The sequence below is a fragment of the Nicotiana attenuata genome, chromosome 6, assembly GCF_001879085.1.
Source record: "Nicotiana attenuata strain UT chromosome 6, NIATTr2, whole genome shotgun sequence".
In the NCBI taxonomy this organism is placed as follows: Eukaryota; Viridiplantae; Streptophyta; class Magnoliopsida; order Solanales; family Solanaceae; genus Nicotiana; species Nicotiana attenuata.
The window spans coordinates 45,303,196-45,324,739 of record NC_031994.1 but is presented as its reverse complement, the minus strand read 5'-3'; the positions used below and the strand labels follow the sequence as shown (position 1 = coordinate 45,324,739).

At 38.6% G+C, this 21,544-nt stretch overlaps 2 protein-coding genes across 4 annotated transcripts; both read left to right on the top strand.

The window, feature by feature from the left end:
* LOC109226923 lies at positions 1,341-4,030 on the top strand. Of its 2 annotated transcripts, none has more exons than XM_019391847.1 (4): positions 1,341-1,537; positions 2,963-3,070; positions 3,316-3,375; positions 3,462-3,551. In XM_019391847.1, the coding sequence occupies exons 1-4, from the start codon at positions 1,448-1,450 to the stop codon at positions 3,471-3,473; spliced, it is 270 nt and encodes an 89-aa protein (XP_019247392.1). In that variant the 5' UTR covers positions 1,341-1,447; the 3' UTR covers positions 3,474-3,551. The 2 variants fall into 2 exon arrangements, with proteins under 2 accessions (XP_019247392.1, XP_019247391.1); XM_019391846.1 differs by having other exon boundaries at positions 1,351-1,537; positions 3,316-3,380; positions 3,462-4,030.
* Positions 4,204-9,667, top strand: LOC109226922 (protein WVD2-like 7). 2 transcript variants are annotated; one of them, XM_019391845.1, is made up of 9 exons: positions 4,204-5,222; positions 5,338-5,745; positions 6,801-7,169; positions 7,422-7,480; positions 7,599-7,673; positions 8,409-8,511; positions 8,622-8,681; positions 8,822-8,932; positions 9,223-9,667. In XM_019391845.1, exons 1-9 carry the CDS (start codon positions 5,154-5,156, stop codon positions 9,448-9,450), a joined length of 1,482 nt encoding a protein of 493 aa, XP_019247390.1. In that variant the 5' UTR covers positions 4,204-5,153; the 3' UTR covers positions 9,451-9,667. The 2 variants fall into 2 exon arrangements, with proteins under 2 accessions (XP_019247390.1, XP_019247389.1); XM_019391844.1 differs by having other exon boundaries at positions 8,619-8,681.

Here is a 21,544-nt window from a genome sequence, read left to right as displayed (position 1 = left end):
TTAGAGTTTAATGGATTTGGTGTATTGATATTTATTTATAGATTATAACTCTAGTTTTATATATTGAAGCGTTTTTGGATGATTTAATATTTGCATTTATATTCACTTATTCATGTAATCGAGAGAGGCATAACTTGTGATATCTCTGCATTATATTGTTGGTTGAGTTCATTAATTCTTCTTAGTCATCGAAAAGAATCTAGTTGAATCATTGATTAAACCTAGTCAGAAGGATAATCGAGAGAGGTTCTCCAAAAGACCAATCTACTTCGCATTCTTGCATATCTTCACAAAGCTTAAATTGGTTCATCTCGTGAGGTTGAGACTTAATCGAGTTTCTACTAAAGAATTGAACTAATAATTGAGTCAATTCGTGAGACTCGTTTGAACGTTAGAGGTGAATTATCTAGAGTTAAATCTCAGACAGTTATCTTGCACCTATCCTATCAAAACCATATTTTCTCCCATTGATATCTTTCTTTGCTTATCCTTGCTTCGATTTTCATTAGTCAATAACTTTAGATTCTTAGTTAATTTTAGTGTTAATCTCACAAATCTCAGCTGTTGGTCTTCTTGGATAGCAATCAAGCTAGAAACTACGAGAATACTGTTTAACTCCAATCCATGTGGATATGATATTATACTATACTATATTTGATTAGCGAGCATAATTTTAAGTGGTGTTTTGCGCTCGTCATGAAATCAACGTTTTTATGCACTTAAGGCCAATAAGTCTGAAGTGAAAAATTGCACTTAAGATGCACTTAAGGCTAAAAGATCTGAAGTGCAACAAACGTTTTCCTACACTTAAGGCAAATAAGTCTGAAGTGAAAAAATGCACTTCAGATGCACTTAAGGCGAAAAAGTGTGAAGTGCAACCAACGTATGCACTTAAGGCCAAATAGGAAGTGCAAACTGCCCAGAAACAAAAATTTGTTCTTCGAGTTTTAACAATCCAGTATATGATTTAATACCTAAATCTACTCCAGAACAAACCCCAATCATCAATTTGTCAAAACAACAATAAATCTAACGAGCCCATTTTGCAATTAAGAAAAAGAAAAAAAAAAGAAATCCTAAGCAAAAGTAAAAAAAATAAAGCACCATCATAAACTACCTTAAAATATATTCACAAATACCATATAAAATCACTATTACTCAAAAAGAAGAAGAAGAAGGAGGAGGAGAAAAATGCCTTAAGTTGTTTCAACAATGGATACAAAGTTAAAATAAATTTTAGAAAGTGAATTGAGCTCAAATGAGGGCGACAAAATATAGCGCCCGTCCAATTTTATCATAATCGGGTTAAGAGTTGATCCCAGATTCACTCACAGAGCTACTTTTCAGTTACAAAACCAGTATATCGGGCACCCGGCCCAATTCATTATACCGAATGTACATAGTTCCCCGTGAGACTAATCCCTTTTGACTAGGAGAAGCAGAGAAGATGTATGTTGTAGAAAGGACTATTCGAAGTATACAGACTGCTGCCAATTGTCCACGTCTCACCAAATTTGCTCTTCACCCTCCTAAGTTTGTATGTTTCTCACTCTTATTGATTTTCTCCTTCTATATGTTCCTTTTCTTTTCTAGTATTGAAATGAAATGAACCCAAATTGAGAGAAAAAAGAGTTAATTTGTGATTGAGGTGCAGTTGTTTGATTCGGAGTTTAGAAGCTGCTTTGAGAGAATAAAGTTAATTATTTCTGAGTTTATCATGTCTTTCTTGGAATTTTGGGGTCCATTAACTTCAAGTTTTGCCTATGATATAGGGGTTAAGTGGTACTATTTGTCTAACTACAAAAGTAGGTTCCTTTCAAAGGTGAATCTTGTTGAATATGCATTTTGTATCAGTTTGTGAGCTGATTCTGTGGCCAAAAAGACCAATGAAGTAGCTTACTGTCCAGAACTACGCTTAGAGGAATGTTTATCAGTTGGTACGCGAACAATCAAATAGCTAATGATAGATAATCCCTTACTCATATAAGTGTGCTCAATGAAAGTCTTGCTGCCTCATATTTTGTGCTCAAAACAATCCCGAGGCCTGCTTTTAAGTTTATGCCAACTTATAACTTGGCTAAGAAAAACTTACTACCATTCTTTAGCTTCCACTTGAAACAACTTTTCCCAAGAAATATAGTATGCCTATGAGTGGAGAGAATCACTAAAAGTACTAAAAATGTGCAATTGGTCCAGCAGAATCAATCGAAGTTATATATAAAGTAGAATACTGATGATACTACTTCTCCAGAAAGTTACTTCCTCTTTACTTTTGTCTTCATTGGATGATTAACACAACTTCTTATGGTGATCATGCTTGTCTTGGATTTTAAATTAAAGAGGAATTTGTTAAACTCTGTTCTGACTCGAACTGTAGGAGAAATTTTGGGCTAATTGTTGACAAGTATATCTCATGGTAAATTGCCACTTTATTTTTAACATACACGCTTATTAGAATTATGTGCTTAGGTTCGAGGCATGTGGGCGTTCGGGCCATCATTGTTTATTTTACTGAGAATTTTAGTTTCTTCTGATCTTGCCTGTTTCAATTATAACCTGAATTACAAGTACAATTTTTTGGTTTAAAATTGAGTCCTATGGGAATTCTCTGAACTGAATGGAGCAATTCAAAAGCATTTCCTTTTTATTTTTTACTGTAGAAGGAATGAATTGATATTCAAGACAGTTCATTAACCTTATTAAATGGACTGAAGATGTCAGTTTAAGTAACCAGCGTTATTACTCTGGAAAAGTGTTGTGCCACTTATTTAACACTCGAATGGTGGTGTGCTGCTCTTTTGGAAAATTCTCTAATTGTAAGAATTCACTCATATTTAGTCTCTAATCGTAGGTAATTTCACATGTTCACTTCAATTGTTGGAAAAATCTGAAAGTTTGTGTACTATGTGCTTCTGATATTGTAGAATTTGGGCTGACATGTTGTCTGGTAAATATTCTCCAGGTAGAGGTGGAGTTTGACAATGGTAATCTGTATAATTTGTCAGCTGAGTATTTGAGGATATATAGCCCAGCTGTTGATAGTAAGATCAGATCAGTTGGTGGTGAGAAGGTAACTTGATGAACATTTAGTTCTTACCATACCTGAATGATTTATAAGTACTTCTGCTGTTTCATATTAGAGAGTTCATCATCCTGTTCGTTTTTACTGGACTAATCTTATAACAGTGACCAATGAAGCTACATAAGCTACCATTCAGTTACCAAGTTTAAACTATTATCGTTGTAGCTTTATCTACTCTTTGAAGAATGCTTATAATACTCAACTTTTTCCACTTTTATATGCTTATGGATCAGGTCATATCTGGGAGGCGACATGTGGGAATCATGTCTGCTGAACCTATTGGAAATTATGGGGTGAGGTAATAAAAGAGCATACTTTTGTCTTCAGTATGAAGTCTCGTTTGCTTTCTTTGTCATTTCTTCCATGTGGTTCCATATAGGTTATTGTTTGATGACTTGCATAAGACTGGCATCTTCACGTGGGACTACCTCTACCATCTTGGAAGCGACAAGTTCACTCTCATGAGAAATTACGTCAAAACTCTAAAGAAACATGGACTGAGCCGGGATCCTCCTAGAAGAAAGTGATTTTTAAAACAACCCATAATCTTATATGTGGGTGATGGTTAGAGGACACACACTCAAAGTGGCAGGACAATGACCAGCCTTGTAAGTAGGCTATGGTAAGGCATGACGATGACTAGTCCATATATTGTCATTTCTGCTGGCGAGTTTGTGGCATATTTTGAGCAATGAAATTCTGCTATTTCAAAAGAAACTACATTGCAAGGAATATGTAGTTGAAGATCTTTAGCTTTAAACAATTATGAAAGAAAAGTCTAGGGTGTCAGATGTTACAAAGACAAGCTTGACGGGACGATAGAGAAAAAAAATATGGCAAGGAATATCCTCATTTTTTGGGTCATTCTCAAATATGCCATAAATTCTGAAAACTATAAGTAAGAAAAGGGGATTAGAAATAGATCTAATTTGGTTTTTGATACTCTCATTTGTTGCCTCTGTTTTACTTAATGTACACAAATTTTTTAAGAAGCCTCCAAATCAAGCAATATTAACAACCAATATTTTTTTAGTTCAAAGCGAAGTAATACGTAGAAGCTTGACATATGGTTTTATCCTCTTTTCTTTTTCGTGAAGAGAACATATGCTTGATAATATTTGTAACATTGACCAGCAATAGCAATTGATAATTATGGCCTTTGCTTGGGTCCAGCTCTTTTGATATGGCTCTTTCACTCTTGGTAAAATTCAAATGGTATCCTAAGGCCTAAGCTAAGCAGCTAACTCCAGATTTTCACTTGAAAGGATGACATTGTAACAGCTGGTGGTTCAGCCCTGTGGCAAGTGACATGAAAATTCTCTTGCCTAATTTCTCAAATAACATTGTTTTGTAAAGAAGCACGTCTTGGGAAACAAAAAATAAACACTAATGAGAAACACAAAATTGGTGACAAACCATGTGCAAGAAAATGTTTGAAAACAATCTTTTCCATTTTCTCGGAGGAGCACTCAATGCACCACTTTACATTTTCTTCTACTTGCTCTATTGTGTCGTTCCTTTAAGATGATGATTATAAATCTACCTAAACCATGAAGATTTTTTACTCCTTCGCTAAGTAGTATATTTGGATTATTCACAAATTATCCAAAATATATATTCGTTAAGATGTAACATTCAGAGAAGCAAATTGTGGGACAACATTAATCGGAAAATCATCTGTCACTTGCAATTTCTCAACTTTGAAGTATGATCAAGTTCAAAAGTTGGGCCCTACGTCTTCAGCTGAAAAAAGACCTAAGCTTTCTGACTTGGTCAAGCAAGCACAACTTCTCTTTTCCTCGATTTTTTCCTTCCCTACCCTACCAGCTAGCAGGGTCCCCTACCTTTAAACAACGTTCCTCTTTACACCTTTTTTTTCTTTCTATTTGAATTTCAAATTTAAATGCTCAGATCCATACAGAGAGTTAACAGAAATTACATGCCAATAAAAAAATTAAGGGAGAAAAACAAAAACGGCAGTACAATAATCCTAGTAATTTTTTCTGGTAACATTCTAGTACTGTTCCAGGTTCCTAAGTTTGTTTTGTAGCTTGTCGTCTTAGAAATTAGAATGGGAGATTCAGCTTGTCTTATGCAAGCCTTCTCTTACGCTTCTGCCATACCCAATGAAGCTAAACAGGTACTATTACTCTTGTTTTATTCAATACTTAACACACACACACACACACACACACACAGTTTCTTGCTTTCTTCATAGCTTTCCTTTGAAAGGTTCTTCTTTGTTGTAAATACAGGGGAACCGCATGCATGCTCTAGGGGAGTCCATTTCTTTTGGGAGATTTACGAATGAATCATTAGCATGGGATAAATGGTCGACGTTCTCTCACAAACGCTACGTGGAGGAAGCAGAGAGGTATGCCCAACCAGGTTCTGTTGCCCAAAAGAAAGCTTTCTTTGAAGCTCATTTCAAGAGAATTGCTGCCCAAAAGGCTGCTGCTTTGCTTGAACAAGACCCCGATGCAGAAATCACACCAAATATTTTAACAGCAGAAAATGCTGCTCCAGTACACAAGGGTCCTTTAACTCCTGTTGCTCCAGAGAAAGAACTAACCAATGGTATTGTGCGTGAGAACAAAGAAACAATTTCAGGATCAGAGCTTACTCAAACCTCTCATACGGAGAAACCTTTGCTCAAGGTGAAGGTAAATATGAACTACACAGCTCTATGTATGGTTTTTCTATTCTTCGTAGTAAGTTGTTGAATTGTTATAACCATATCCGGTGCCTACTGGCCCAACTATTAAAGTAAAGCAATTGACTTGACTACAAAGAACTAGAGATTAGAAGAGTTGGTTTCTTCTGGATATGATAATGATAATGCGGCGCCCCACACGGCGCGGCTGTGCCATTTTCCGAGAGTAATTCTTTTTCTTCACGTTTTGATATCCAGGCTTGGCTTCCGACCATCGAACGCGATCCCGGTTTAATTTCTTGGACTTTTACTCAGACTTCAAAAGCTCCAACTCGTTCGATTTAGCTCCAGATTATCTTCTTAACTATGAATCTCTTCCTGCAAGGCATAAAACACGTAATAAGTGCAATGCACTATCATTTAAGCTCACACAAAAGTAAAATGCAGTAGTTAGAGTGCAAACTACGACTAAAACATGAGATTCTAGCCTACCATCAGCCCATTAAAGAGTGGGTTATTCCAATCACACCCGTTCGAGCCGTCTGATTATTGGCGGAGGGATCCTACTCGTCCCGCCACACCTTAGTGGTGCTATTATTATTAATTGTACTATATTTATATGTGTCAAGACTCAAGAATTTTGTAGTTTGGTTAATAACTTGTCCATGTGAGTCTATGAGATGTCGAGAGCCTCTAGTTTTAGAGAAATAATTACCACTTAGTACTTACTTGACTGAAATGGCTTCTAATAGGGAAGAATGGCTATAGAGTATTCACCTAGCTGATCAAACAGTTGAGATTGAAACTTAGTCGATTTCTTGAGAATTGATTAACTGATTGATTGATATAAAATATGCTAGTAGTATGGTCAGACCTCTTTATAACAACATCTCTATATAATAGTCATTCACTATAAATGCCAAGTTTTTCTCGGAATCGATTTATATGTTGTGTTATAATATATGTCCTTCTACAACAACACTTCATTATAGCATCCAAAAAATATGAGACTATTGTAGAGATTTGACTGTATATGGAAACTGATTCTCATCATTGATTCAACAGAGTTCCAGCTCTAAGCAAGACGATGATGATGTTACATGTGTTACGAGCAAGAAAAGATCAGCTTTTTCTTCATTCAAATCATCCGTTCACTCTATAAAATCTAAACTCCCATCTTCACCAGTTAGGCATAACATTCCTCCTCATGTCAATAAAGAAAACAATTTCACTCCATTCGCAAAGAATCAAACGTCAGTTTTGACGAATGAAAAGAGATCAACCTCAAATTCCTTAAGCAAATTGATGAATTTCACCCCTGCCAAAGAGCCAGATAAGGTGCCTCCTCCCCCTCCTACCACCCTCAAGAAGGAAAGTTCAAAGGTCGCCCCCAATGCCGTTAAGAAGTGTGCAACTCCTCTCAAGAATACTGTGGTACTCACTTTTCTCTGCTTATTTATCTCTCATTTACTAAATGCTAATCCTAAATTTTTTTCACCAACACTATAGTGTAACCTCTGATAGCAAGTAACTTACTAGAGTATATTTTTCTGGTTACTATTAATGCTTGTTAAAGAGAGAGACCTGTAATTATATTATAAATGATCTACACCATCGATGCATAGAACTTAAACTCGTAATAATTTTGTTGGACTTGCTTAAGGTTTGTTCATTTTACACCTGCAGGCAACTTCAGATGGCGCATCCAAACGTCCCATGACAACCCCATCTTCTGAAAATAGAAGGTATATAATTATTATGATATTAAGACAATATGAGCTTTCTGACTGCAAAATTACTGCATGAATTTCACTCCAGCAACAACCACTAACTTGGTTCTTTTGTCTTCCCACTGCCTTACAGCATGACAACACCAATTCATCCGACAGCTTCAGGAAGTCAAACAGCCGGTCATAAATGGAATATTTTGTCAGCTGTGTAAGTATATCTTCGAAATAATAGCCTTAGATTTAACTTTTTAGGGGCAGTAGATGACTGCATGTATATTAAGACAGCAAAATCTTGGTAGAAGGGCGTTGAGTTAACATGTAAAACTGCTAATACGACATTCCAGTAATCGTCAATGCACTTTACCATTATACGATTCCTTTCATTTATAAATTCAAGTGGATGAAAGCTAACATAGGTTGGCATTAGAATTATTCTATCGAAAAAGTTGTAATTCATAAAGAAAGATAAATAATTTGATATTCTTTCTACTAGATTTTTAGGTTGAGGGAGAGCCTTGGAGCAACGAAAAAGTTGTCTCCCTATGACCTTTTAGGTTCGAGGCGTGGAAGCAGCCACTAATGCTTGCATTAGGGTAGGCTGTCTATATCATACCCCTTGGGGTGCGGCCTTCCCCGGACCCTAAATGAACGCGGGATGCCTAGTGCACCGTGCTGTCGTAGAATTTTAGGTTTGATTCTATTAAAACATAGGTCTATATTCAGACAGCCGACAGACCTAGTCTTGTTAATAAGTGAGTGGAAGTTGAAACTACATAGTCAAATGACTCTTTATGGCGCACAAAATCTATATGCCAAATAAGAAATGGTGCATAAATCCATCATATACCAGGTGTGTGGAAAAAGCTGTGCATGAATCCAAGTTGAATTATGGAGATTATATGATTCTGTCAGTTTGTTGTGCCACTGACCTTTGTATTTTCAGTTGTCCCAAGTCTTTCACAGCCTGCCGTAACAAATTACAATCACCTAGTTTATCCACTCCTTTTCTCCTGAGGACAGAAGAAAGAGCTGCAAGAAGGAAACAGGTAAGGCCTTTTTTTTTTTTTTTACATGTTTTGGCATCTTCAGATCCGGACTATCTCCTTGCCTTTCTTAGGTCCAATCCCATCTTATGCCTGTAATTTTGCTTCAGAAGCTTGAGGAGAAATTCAATGCAAAGGAGGTACAGAAAGTTCAGCTACAAACAAAAATCAAGGTTCTTCCTGAGCTTCTTATTGGCTTGTGCAATTTTTCTTTCTTTATTGGCTTCCCAACCACTTAACTCTTTAATGTGCCTTTATGATTTCTTCAGTTGCAAAGCAAATTAACTTGGAATGAATGCCCTTTTGCTTGCAGGAGAAAGCTGAAATGGAGATTAGGAAACTTCGACAAAGCTTTTGTTTCAGAGCTCGTCCCCTGCCTAAGTTTTACCAGGAAAGAGAAACAGCAAAAAATTACACAAAAAAGGTAATACTATAATCGTTTATACTTCCAATTCAGATATTCCTAAAAAACCAATTTTCCCCCCCACTGTCAAAACATGTCATGATACATGGTCATGATGAATTTAACTAGATCAACCAATTGTTTTCTTTTTATTTCTATTAGTCTAAAGTACTCTAAGCAATGAACTGATCCGATCATCATAATCAACATTTTTCTCCACAAGTACCTTCTGAATTCATATTTTGTGTAGTTCTGGTTTTATCCATGCTCTTCCCTCTGGGACAGTGGTTCATATGGTTTATTTGGTGCAGACTCCAGTAAAACGTTCTCAGTCACCAAAACCTGGAACAAAGCCCAGTAACAGCACTATGGTATCGCAGCCACCTTCTACATATTCGACCAAGAAGCGCTCTTACAAGAATTCAGGAAAGAAGAATAGCTCAAAACCTTTAAATTCTCAAACCTTGCCAATGGTACTGTCTCATGATCAGAATGCATCCCCAAATATTCAACATCAATTTGGAGTTTCCCCCAATTGAATGTTCAGAGATGTATGATGTATATCAACACATAGTCATATAGAAGCAACTTGTGTATCTTGTGTTAAAGCTATCTATATGCAAGGGATCCCCCTTATTTGTTTTTTGAAGAGTTGAATCCTGGTGTTTAGGCTAAGTTTTCCAGTGTGAACATTGTTCCATTTAGTATGTGCCTTTTCACATCATATAGTAAAATTCTACAAAGTTTCAGGGTGAAGTTCAAACCAGCTCAATTAAGTATCAGAGAGAAATGCATGCCTAAAATATTAAACTTATGCTGTCTTTCAAAATTTCCTTTTTTTGTTACACAAATTTGAATTATTTCTTTAAGCATGAACTGATGCAACTACTTCATATTTTTTCAATCTAGTGCCTAATCCATGCACCAACCTTTGAATCAAATCATGTTTCTCAACTGAACTGCTTCATTTTGTGCTACATAATACAAAGACGTTTATATATAACTAAAACGTAGTCCTGCTTTATTATTTCTCACATGAACATGCTCGAGCATGTCCAGTAACTCAAGCTATACATTATATATATCTGATACGAAGAACTGTTTTACTTATACAGTAAAATCAATTCAACATAAAAAAAATCAAAGTACAATAATTTATTCGACAGTAAATACATTAATCCAAGTCATTGGACTAAATCACATTTCTTCCACCAAACACGAATCTCCCTCTTCTTCGACCTTTCCCACACAACTCCCACGTTACAAAAATTCATTCTTTCGTCATCACAATTATCTATCTCCTCAATTTCTACTGTAAGTGGTGAGCAATCGGAATCAACAACCAGTTATGGTTGCCTTTAAGCAACATTATCAGCACCATGGTAAAATTCATCATCATCAAGATCCATGTACTCAGTAGCCAAATGGTCCAATATGCTAGTAGCTGATAGCCCAAAAAAGGTCAAGCCGGGCCTAGAAACAATGTCACAACCCTTCAGTTTTTGTGTCCCCTTGGCCTTTCCAGCAGGGTGTATATGACAACATGTATGACATATACTTGGGAAGCAAGGCAAGGTTTTTATTCATTAGTCAACTTCTGCATATTGATTATTGTCTTGACATCTTGTACGTGCTTTCCAAGTCTATATATAAGAAATGTAAAACCATTGACTATACACCTCATTCATTGCTATAAATTATTCTTTTGAAATCGTGACACAGATTTACTCTTCATAAGCTTCCCTCTTTACTCATTAAACTAAGGTTAAATAGTTGCCAAATCTCAAGAAAAACTTGAGAATTATCGTAGCATAATTTACAAATTAATCAATTGACCTTTCTTTTTTTGTGAGCATATAGACTGGCAGATATTTGTACGGTCATTTCTTCTATTCTTAGGTATAGGATATCATTTCCTCCGTAAAAGTAGATTACAAAAAGGAGGAAAGCAAGTATGAAACATTTACAGCCAGTTTGGCCATAAGTTTTTCCGAATATTTTTTTTCATTTTTTCCGGAATCTGGCGTTTGGCCATAAAATTTTTAAATTTCACTTGAAGATGAATTTCGAAATTTAAAAACTCTAAACAGTTGTTTTTCAAAATTTTCACTTCAAAGCACTCACAAAAATTCAAAAATAGCTCCAAATTGTATTCATATTCAGACACAAACTCTAATTTTCAACTGCAAAAAACTCCGGTCTATCCAGAACTTTACAATTCTTATGTCCAAAAGCCCGCTTAGTTGTTTCAAGTCTCGAAGAACCCACCCAATACACGTGATAGAAATCCCCTCTGGGGACCGGGAAGACTGGTTGACTAAGTCATACCATGCATCCATCTCTCTATCTTGAGTTTGAAAAACAATAGTAATGTCGTTTTACTACCTAAAAGATTTTAACAACAGGTAACTACTCAGTACTCATAATTAATAGATAGAATTAGCAACTTGGAAAAAAAAGTAATTAATATGTTATAATAGGTTAAAAATTATTGATAGTATAAACTATTTTTTATACCATTAGTGTACGTACAGGGGCGGCTGAAGGGCCAAGCAAATAAAGCATTTGCTTTAGGCCCCAAGCTCTTGAGGGCCCCAAAATTTTTAGGGATTTTTACATTCCTATGCCATATAGTAAACTATATTACCCTAAATGTTCATGTTTAGTAAATTACCCTTGATAATAGGCTAGATCTAGCTAATTTGGCGATTGTTTATGCTCCCGCTTGATTATATTCCAATGTCATAATATGGTTAAATGGTGAAAAATGGGCTCTAATTGTGAATTTTACACATTGCAGGATGAGGAGCCTATGTGATGCCTCAAAGTTGCGATTGGAGCTAATTTGGAGCAAGAAATATTCCTCGGAGCTGAGTGTGTGCGAAGACTAGACAAAAAAAATCGAGGAAATAAAGATCCAGACTAGCGCGAGCAGTAGCGCGATCGCGCTAGTCCAGATGCGGGAGGCAGAATCTCAGTAGACTAGCGCGAGCATTAGCGCGTTCGCGCTAGTTCCAGTTCCGGAAAAGACTTGTTAGGGGCAAAATTGGAAATCTGGAGGAAATTTCACTTAACCTATATAAAGTCAAGCTCGTCCAAGGATTAGATATCAAGGTTTTCATAGTTTAGTACAAGAAAAAGAGAGGCAAGAGGCAAGGAGGAGATTCCAACATCAAGTTCTTCTTTTCTTCCTTTTGTTTTTACAATTTGAATGATATTGAATATTATTGAGATGAACAAAACTATGAGTGACTAAAACCTATTGTTCTAGGGTCATGGGTGAAACATGAATGTTGTTGTTTGAAGTTTAATTTGACGAAGTTGATTCTATCATATTGGGTTGTTTATTTAATTCTGTTCTCAATTATTTTGCTGAGTAGCTAATAGTGAAATACTATATACGAATCTATAGTTGAACTCGAAAGTGAAAACTCTAGATTGCATATAGAATCAAATAGAGCAAGTTCTTGAACTTAGGCATCGGGGAACAGATTCGCAATTAGGATAGACATATACCTAATAGCCTTGCTTGGTTGAAATACAGGAATTATAAATGCATTCTTGTTAATCTTAATTCCATAGACATATAGGCATTAAGTTAATTTGAATAGGCGAGTAAGGAGTCGAAAGAACCTTATGAGTATTATCAACCCTGTCAATCAACAATCCAGATAAATCAATTAGTTATTTTAAGCCGAGAACGCAACACGATTGTTAGCTAGCTTGTGACCCTGGAATATTTTCCCCTACTAATTGTTATTCGAAATTGCTAGTTGTTGGTTGAGTATTCTAGTTGTTTCATTAATTGATATTTTTAGGTAGTAGATTAGAGACGATTATATTTTGTGGAAAATCTCTTGGATCGATAAGTTAATTGAGTTTGAATCAGTCAATAGTTAATCACAGTCTTCGTGGGAACGATACTCTACTCACTACTTTATTACTTGACGATCACGTGCACTTGCGTGAGTGTTTTGATCGCAACAAGTTTTTGGCGCCGCTGGTGGGGACTTAGAAATTAGCTACTTGACTGAGTTAAGCTTTCATTAATTATTTGTTCAAGCTTTAATTTCAGTTTACCTTGTTTGTGTTAACACATGCTCTTCTCTTGAATGCGGAGGAGTAGAAGCACAAAAAATCTACTTCCCCTTGATCCTGAGATTGAACGAACACTTCACAGAGTGAGGAGGGAAGTAGACGCAAGAACCAGAATTGAAAGAGAGTTGGACATAATAGTCCAACCACAGCCAATAGAGATGGCAGGGAATGAGGAACGCGCGGTGATTGAAGCCGCAAGGCCCAGTCTTGCTAACATGACTCAGGCTATTGTGAAGCCTGATATCACAGGGCACTTTGAACTCAAACAATACATGGTGCAGCTGATCCAGTCCACAGGGCAATATGTGGGTCTACCTAGTGAAGACCCGCAGAGGCACATTCAGAATTTCTTGGAAATCATGGACACTTACAATTATCCAAATGTTTCCAAGGACTACGTCAGGCTGACACTTTTCCCCTTTTCACTGCTTGGGGACGCTAAGGAGTGGTTGCATAAGGAGCCCGCAAACTCAATCCACACTTGGGATGATCTAGCAAGGAAATTCTTAATCAAGTTTTTCCCCACTAAGAAAACAAAGATATTGAGGAGTCAAATTCTTGGGTTCGAACAACGAGATGGCGAGACACTTCGTCAAGCATGGGAAAGGTACAAGAAGATGCTCAGAGACTGTACACATCATTGTCAAACTGATGAGGTATTGGGTCACACTTTCGTGGATGGGTTAGATGATGCATCAAAGATGAATCTTGATTCAGCTTGTTGGGGTAGTTGCATGGCCAGACCGTACAGTGAAATCCAATTCTTGCTAAATAACTTCACTGCTAATGATCATAATTGACAAGGTGAGGGTGATTCACGAAAGGCAATTAAGCAAAAATCAGCTGGATTACTTGAGCTCGATGACTTGTCAGCCATGAGAGCCGATATTGCAAAGTTGGCCAATCAGATGACTAGGATGACAATGCAGCAACCACAAACAATGCAACATGCTCACCAAATGGCTATTTGCTGCGAATTATGTGGTGACAATCATATGAGTGACATGTGCCCCACAAATCCTGAACCCATATACCATGTGGGGCAGCAGAACAGAGGTCCACCGAATCAGCATGCACAATACAGGAATTCTTACAATCCAAATTGGAAGAATCATCCCAACTTCTCATAGGGTGGAAATCAGCCGAATCAGAATCATTATAGACCCCAAGGGAATTTCAATCCACCTCAGAAGCCACCCCAACAAATGGAAGAGAGTATAAATGATTTGCTAAAGAAGTTGTTGCTTGACAATCAGCAGCTCAGAACCGATTTCAGAAATCTTGAAAGGCAAATGGGGCAGTTGGCAACGAATCAAAACACCAGACCTGCAGTCCCTCTCCCCAGTGATACAGAAAAGAATCCTCAAGNGGGGGGGGGGGGGAGCTGGAGGAAGTGCCAAAGAAAAGAAAAGACAAGGCCACACCCGAGGGGGAGTTGATACCTAAGGAAACGCATGAATCAAAGAATACTGATGCAATTCCAGAGCCAGTGGAGACAAGGCCACCACCACCTTTCCCTCAGAGATTGCAGAAAAAGAATGATGATCGCATGTTCAGCAAATTTCTCTCCATGTTGAGCCAGGTTCAATTAAATATTCCACTCGTTGATGTACTGCGTGAAATTCCAAAGTATGCTAAGTACATAAAAGATATAGTGGCTCACAAGAGAAGATTGACTGAATTTGAGACAGTTGCACTTACTGAGGAGTGCACCTCAAGGGTCCAGAACAAGCTTCCTCAAAAGCTTAAGGATCCTGGCAATTTCACCATTCCTGTGCGCATTGGTAATATTGATGTGGGTCGTGCTCTTTGCGATTTGGGGCGAGTATAAATCTGATGCCCTTATCTTTGTTCAAGCAATTGGGCCTGGGAGCTCCAAGGCCAACTACTGTGATGCTGCAGCTGGCTGATAGATCAATAGCACACCCCGAGGGAGTGATTGAAGATGTGTTGCTACAAATTGGAAAATTTATCTTCCCAGCTGACTTCATTATCCTGGACTATGAGGCTGACGAACTGGTCCCAATCATATTGGGGCGACCTCTCTTGGCTACTGGTGATGCAATCATTAAAGTGAGAGAGGGAAAAATGATTTTGAGGGTGGATGATGAGGAAGCAGTCTTTAATGTTAGAAGGCACTAATAATGGATTGGGAGCCTTTTAAGGTGGAATGTAGTATATATTTTGTAAACAAAACTTGTGTAGGTAGGGTTGTTGCGATCAAAACACTCACGCAAGTGCACATGATCGTCAAGTAATAAAGTAGTGAGTAGAGTATCGTTCCCACGAAGACGTGTGATTAACTATTGACTGTATCAAACTCAATTAACTTATCGATCCAAGAGATTTTCCACAAAATATAATCGTCTCTAATCTACTACCTAAAAATATCAATTAATGAAACAACTAGAATACTCAACCAACAACTAGCAATTTCGAATAACAATCAGTAGGGGAAAATATTCCAGGGTCACAGGCTAGCTAACAATCGTGTTGCGTTCTCGGCTTAAAATAACTAATTGATTTATCTGATTGTTGATTGACAGGGTTGATAATACTCATAAGGTTCTTTCGACTCCTTACTCGCCTATTCAAATTAACTTAATGCCTATATGTCTATGGAATTAAGATTAACAAGAATGCGTTTATAATTCATGTATTTCAACCAAGCAAGGCTATTAGGTATATGTCTTTCCTAATTGCGAATCTGTTCCCCGATGCCCAGGTTCAAGAACTTGCTCTATTTGATTCTATATGCAATCTAGAGTTCCCACTTTCGAGTTCAACTATAGATTCGTATATAGTATTTCACGTTGTTAGCTACTCTAAAGCAAAATAATTGAGAACAGAATTAATAAACAACCCATATAGATAGAATCAACTTCGTAATTAAACTTAACAACAACATTCATGTTTCACCCATGACCCTAGAACAATAGGTTTAGCCACTCAGTTTTGTTCATCTCAATAATATTCAATATCATTCAAATTGTAAAAACAAAAGGAAGAAAAGAAGAACTTGATGTTGGAATCTCCTCCTTGCCTCTTGCCTCTTGCCTCTCTTTTTCTTGTACTAAACAATGAAAACCTTGATATCTAATCCTTGGGCGAGCTTGACTTTATATAGGTTAAGTGAAATTTCCTCCAGACTTCCAATTTTGCCCCAAACAAGTCTTTTCTGGAACGGGGACCAGCGCGAACGCGCTAATGCTTGCGCTAGAGCTCGCGCTAGTCTACTGACATTCTGCCTCCCGCATCTAGACTAGCGTGATCGCGCTACTGCTTGCGCTAGTCTGGATCTTTATTTCCTCGATTTTTTGTCTAGTCTTCGCACACACTCAGCTCCGAGGAATATTTCTTGCTCCAAATTAGCTCCAATCGCAACTTTGAGGCATCACATAGGCTCCTCATCCTGCAATGTGTAAAATTCACAATTAGAGCCCATTTTTCACCATTTAACCATATTATGACATTGGAATATAATCAAGCGGGAGCATAAATAATCGCCAAAATACCTAGATCTAGCCTATTATCAACACCCCACACTTAATTCATTCCTCATCCTCGAGCAATCAAACTATACTCTCTAGAGGTTCCACTCAACAATTCTCCCTAACGTCTTACACCCAAAACAATTCACATATCCTACGCCTAGTAGTGAACAATCTCAGCCTCAAAAGTTGACTCTCAAGTGCCAGCAATATTCACACTTCCTCAAAGTACTCTACACAGAAGTCAAGACTTGCTTTTCCTTCACGAATCACATGCCCTCACAATCACAGCAAAGAGAATAAAATCAATTCATACATTCGAATCTCATGTTCACATATATCAAAGAAAATCGCTCACCCTCACAAAAGAAGTCCCTTGCATGTAATTGGTACCATAAGCTTGCCCTTAACGTAAATCTCTACTAATGTAGGCTCGCTCGATCTAAAATCAATTAGGACTTTTTCATGGTTGTAATATGGGCTAAGGGACGGGTAGGATGTATTTAGGAATAGTGACTAACCCTCCTAAACACTTTAACACATCACATAATCAACTTTAAGCTCAAATTCTTCGATCCCAACTTCAATTTCACAACTAAAATCACTCCCAACAATGTTCCCTCTTTCTTTAAGTACTACTTTAATTTATACCCCACTAGCAAGAACAAGAAAACAATTTATTCACCTATATTTTCCTTCTTCTTCTTTTTTTCCAGATTTTTCTTCCTTTTTTTCTTTCCTTCAAATTTTTCTTCGTTTTTTTTTCTTCTTTTCAACTTCCGCTAATGGTGTATTATTTCACAAAACAGGTGCACCTTCTTCCTTTCATTGGTTCCACTCAAAAGTCACCCCACTCTTAGTCCCTTCTTACTTCTTTTAGCGCTCATTTTGCAATTAAAGTGCTTCAAGAGGAAAAGGGATCAAAACAATATCAATTAAGAATAAAGAGGGTATAGGCTTGTAATGTGGGTGACAAATAAAAGTCTATAGGCTCAAAAGGTTTAACTAAGGATAGATTTTATTTGAGGTAAGAAATTAAGCTCAAAAAGATCAAAGAAAGCCTAAAATAATTTTTCAAACCGAGCATCACCTAAAATTTCGCTTCGACTCACATACCGGGCAAGTTCTAGACACAAGTACAACACATGGACTACACAAAAACCTTACCACACATGGCATATGACTCATTTCAGATCAACTCATCGAGACACTCCATTATGAGCATTCAAGTCAGTGACAAACATACAAATTAAGGCACTTTAGTGAAATTCAACCAATAAGACTAAGCGTTACACTCTAGTGTCTGTTGTGTTCCGGTGTGTCAACGCTATAGGTTCTCTTTTGATTCTCTAGCTCGTAGCCCATTAAATCTAATCTACAAATCAAAAAGAAAATAACATAACTAAAAAAACTACCTATATCCGGTTCAAGTTTAAACCCTTGGAAAAGAACCGTGGCCCAAAGAAAAACCAAAGGGGAGTTACTACACTACCTAAAAAAATTAAAAAAATTAAAAAAATCTTTTTGGTATTTTTCTAGACTAACGTCCCTCAAGAAAATTGTCCAAAGGATCCGTCATCAGGAAGAGTCTTCATATTTTCCATATATATTTTTTTATCGACTTAGTCCCTCAAGAACCCCACCGAAAGAGATCCGTCGTCGGGACAAGCCACTTACCTAGTTTAAACTAATGAACTAACTAATGAACTCTTACTAAATTACTAAAACTGTCAAAGCCAAATAAAATAAGACTAACAAGCATACATACGATTTATACAACTACATATATACACTGAAGTATCCCCCACCCCACACTTAAAATGAAGACATGTCCCCATGGCTTAAGAATTGGAGTAATTGTGAGGTAAAGGAACTTCCCTGAAAGCTCACTCCTGGTCGGAAACAGTGTCGGGGTTCACATGGCACGCACGACCCAAAGCTCTCAGCCAGCTCAAAAATTTCTTCTCAGACTTCGTCTGCTGAACAGCCATTGCGTCTATATGAGTTCCCAACTCAGTCACGGAGGAGCGTAACACGGCCACCTCCTGCTCCAACGCAGTGAAACGGGACACTCTGGCAGTTCCCGAAGATAATGCTGCTCCGGATGGTGCTGCAGCTGCTGGCACTGGGCTTCTGGGCCTGTGTTTCGCCCTCACATTCACCTGATCGGCCCACCCTTCCTCGAGTCATCCGAGCCACTTCATCCGTTCCACCTGATGTCGCTGGCTCCGTCGTCGTGGCGACCTTGTCGGGCCGGACCTTGTGGCCATTTCGTACTAGCCCATCCACACGGAGATTTTCGGGCACCCAAGCTTGCCTGCAAAGCTGAGTCACTAAAGAGGGGAAAAGAACCCATACCTTCTCACTGGGCAGCAAACGAACATTTCCGTCGTGCATCACATTTGGCTATATAAGAAGTTAAGACCTGATGAAATACCAAATCAAAGCAGCTCGTGGTGCATTTACCTCGCGTAGTGTTTTTTGGACGGAATAAGACGGCTGTTAATCACATACAATCAGCTCTTGCCTCAGGGGATAATGCTGAGGAGTGAAACTTCTCACCGTATTGCATCCATTGCACCTCTTTTCGGGTTGCGCCAAATCGCATCAAAGAATCGCTCCCACTTTCGCGTCCGTTGGGTTTCGGCCATACTCATAGAGTCATCATGCTCAGGCACAGGAGGGGGCAAATGGAATGCCATCCGTATCGGCCTCAATAGAGGCATTCACCGGCTTCGCGCGCGACCTGTGACCACACTATATTGATCATGCTCAGGCAGAATTATCGGCTAAAACTCCCGTCACAATCATTGCATTGGCCTCCCCTGGCTCATTAAATGAAGGTCTGCAGCCCCCGCCTTAGCAACTCGTGTACATGTGAGGGCATTTCTGCTGGAACTGAATTCATATAATTCCCCTCTCCGGAATTCGGCTGTTTAGTGGCCTTCTCCGTAAAGTGGCCTTGAGCAACGGCTGAGACAAATTTTTTACTGTCAAAAGGGCGTGCAGGGGCTGCCCCTTGTGTCCTTGGTGCGTCGGCTTGGGTGCTTGAGGATGGACCTGTTGGTTGGCGTTTTCGTGATGGTGCATGACATACCTGAAAAACGGGAATACATTAGTAAGGTTGAACACAAAAATTTATAACACTACGGTTACTCAGACTTCACTCCGCGTGAGTGGTCCACTACATAGTAAGTTCATTGGAGGCCTTTCCAAAACACCCTTTGTGGCATTAGGCCTCACAAAAGACCTTTTTAAGTTGTTTTATAACATAAATCACCCACAACATCTCTATCAAGATCACAAATCAAGTATCCCCCACCCACATTACCACCACTCAACACACACAGCATTTTTTAAAAATTCCTCACATAAAAACCAAAAGAACAAACTTACTACCAACATACGCATTGGGACTACAACAAAATTCTAAAAATAAAGAGAGAGAAAAAAAGAAGAAGAAATGCAACTAGGGCTCATACCTGTGGTGAAGATGGTGGTGACAGAGTAGAGAAGAAGAACGTGTGTGAGCTGGTGGGGAAGGGAGATCGTGAGACTGGGGGGGAAGGGAATGCTGAGGAGTTTGATATGTTGGGAGTTGTTTTTGGGAAGAGGGGTGTGTGAGTTTTGGGGTTTATGTGAATGGGGCAAATAGAAGAGGGGGGATTACAGTTAGACTAAGAAAAAAAATATAAGTAAAAAATAAAAAAACTTTAAACGACCCAACCCAGTGATTTCGGGGCGGTACTACCGCGAACACTAGCGTGATTCGCGCTAGTCCCAGGCAGAATCATGTTCATTTTAGTGTGCGACCACTAGCGCGATCTCGCGCTAGTAGCGCGAGCTGTAGCGCACGAACCCTAGCGCGTTTCGCGCTAATTTTGTGGCAGCTTAGTGCAGAATGTTACCAGTTAGGCGAGCTTAGCGCGATCGCGCTACTGGGCAACATGTTTTCCATGTTTTCCCTATGTTCACACATGGTCCGATTGGTCTTTTCGCCCGCCCTTTTGTCACATGCATTGGTTAGCAACGCTGTTAAAAATTCACAAACAAACTTACAACTATCATTGGGTTGCCCGCTCCAACCAGCGCCTAGTTATTGTCTTAGTGCACGACGGTTACAACAATTTTAATGGGTTGCCTCCATCCAGCCGCCTGATTTAACTGTCGCGGCACAACCGACAACATTTTCCAAGCATCCGACACGTCCATCGGGTCTTGTAAGTGCATGTCACCAACCCCAATAACTGTTTAATATTCGCTGGCCATTTACCAAGAAGGTAACATTTGAGCTCATATCCCGCAACTCCAAGCTCCATGAGGCTTCAACACTTACCACAAGAAGGGCTGACCAACGAGATTTAAGCTTTCCAGGTCAAAAGACTTCAACCTCGAATTGAATAATGAGAACTCTTGCCTCGGCTCAATCTTCGATGTTGGATGCGTTTGTCATGCCATCCTCTTAGTCTTCTTTATTACAATTTGGCCTTTTCATAGCGTCATCGAAACTCAATCAAGCTCGTCGAGTTGTAACACCTCTTCTCTCCAGCTACTCCATATCCATATTCAGTTTTTAGATTGCCAAATAACTTGTGTTCAAGATCGACGGGTAGGTGACATGCCTTCCCATAAACTAATTTATACGGAGAAGTACCCTAGGGGTTTTCGTAGCGCAGTTTCGATTGCCATAATGCAATCGTCAAGCTTTCCAAGCCCATCCTTTCTATTCCCCACTCACTGTTTTTTCCCTGAATTGCTTCAGCCTCTCTGTTGACACTTCCCTTGACCACATCGTTTGGGGAATGATAGGCCAATGGAAACCTTGTGCTTTGACACCATATTTTGCAACAGGATATTATTCAGCAATTTGATGGAAAATGCGTTCTATCCGTCACCTTATCAACAACTCCGTCGGAGTTCCAAACGCGTGTGAGATGTGCGCTTCTTTACAAAACTCACCAACTACCCTTTGCGTCATTAGTGGAAGAGCAATGGCCTCCACCCACTTAAGACACATAAATCGACTGGCCCAAGATGTACCTCG

Bases quoted from the DNA above. Each gene is read 5' to 3' on its own strand.
- LOC109226923 (XM_019391846.1), top strand. From the start codon at position 1,448: ATGTATGTTGTAGAAAGGACTATTCGAAGTATACAGACTGCTGCCAAT. The intron at 1,538-2,962 runs GTATGTTTCTCA...AATATTCTCCAG, and splicing joins CTCTTCACCCTCCTAAGTTT to GTAGAGGTGGAGTTTGACAA. The intron at 3,381-3,461 runs GTAATAAAAGAG...GGTTCCATATAG, and splicing joins ATTGGAAATTATGGGGTGAG to GTTATTGTTTGATGACTTGC.
- LOC109226922 (XM_019391844.1), top strand. From the start codon at position 5,154: ATGGGAGATTCAGCTTGTCTTATGCAAGCCTTCTCTTACGCTTCTGCC. The intron at 5,746-6,800 runs GTAAATATGAAC...TTGATTCAACAG, and splicing joins AACCTTTGCTCAAGGTGAAG to AGTTCCAGCTCTAAGCAAGA. The intron at 7,170-7,421 runs GTACTCACTTTT...TTACACCTGCAG, and splicing joins CTCCTCTCAAGAATACTGTG to GCAACTTCAGATGGCGCATC.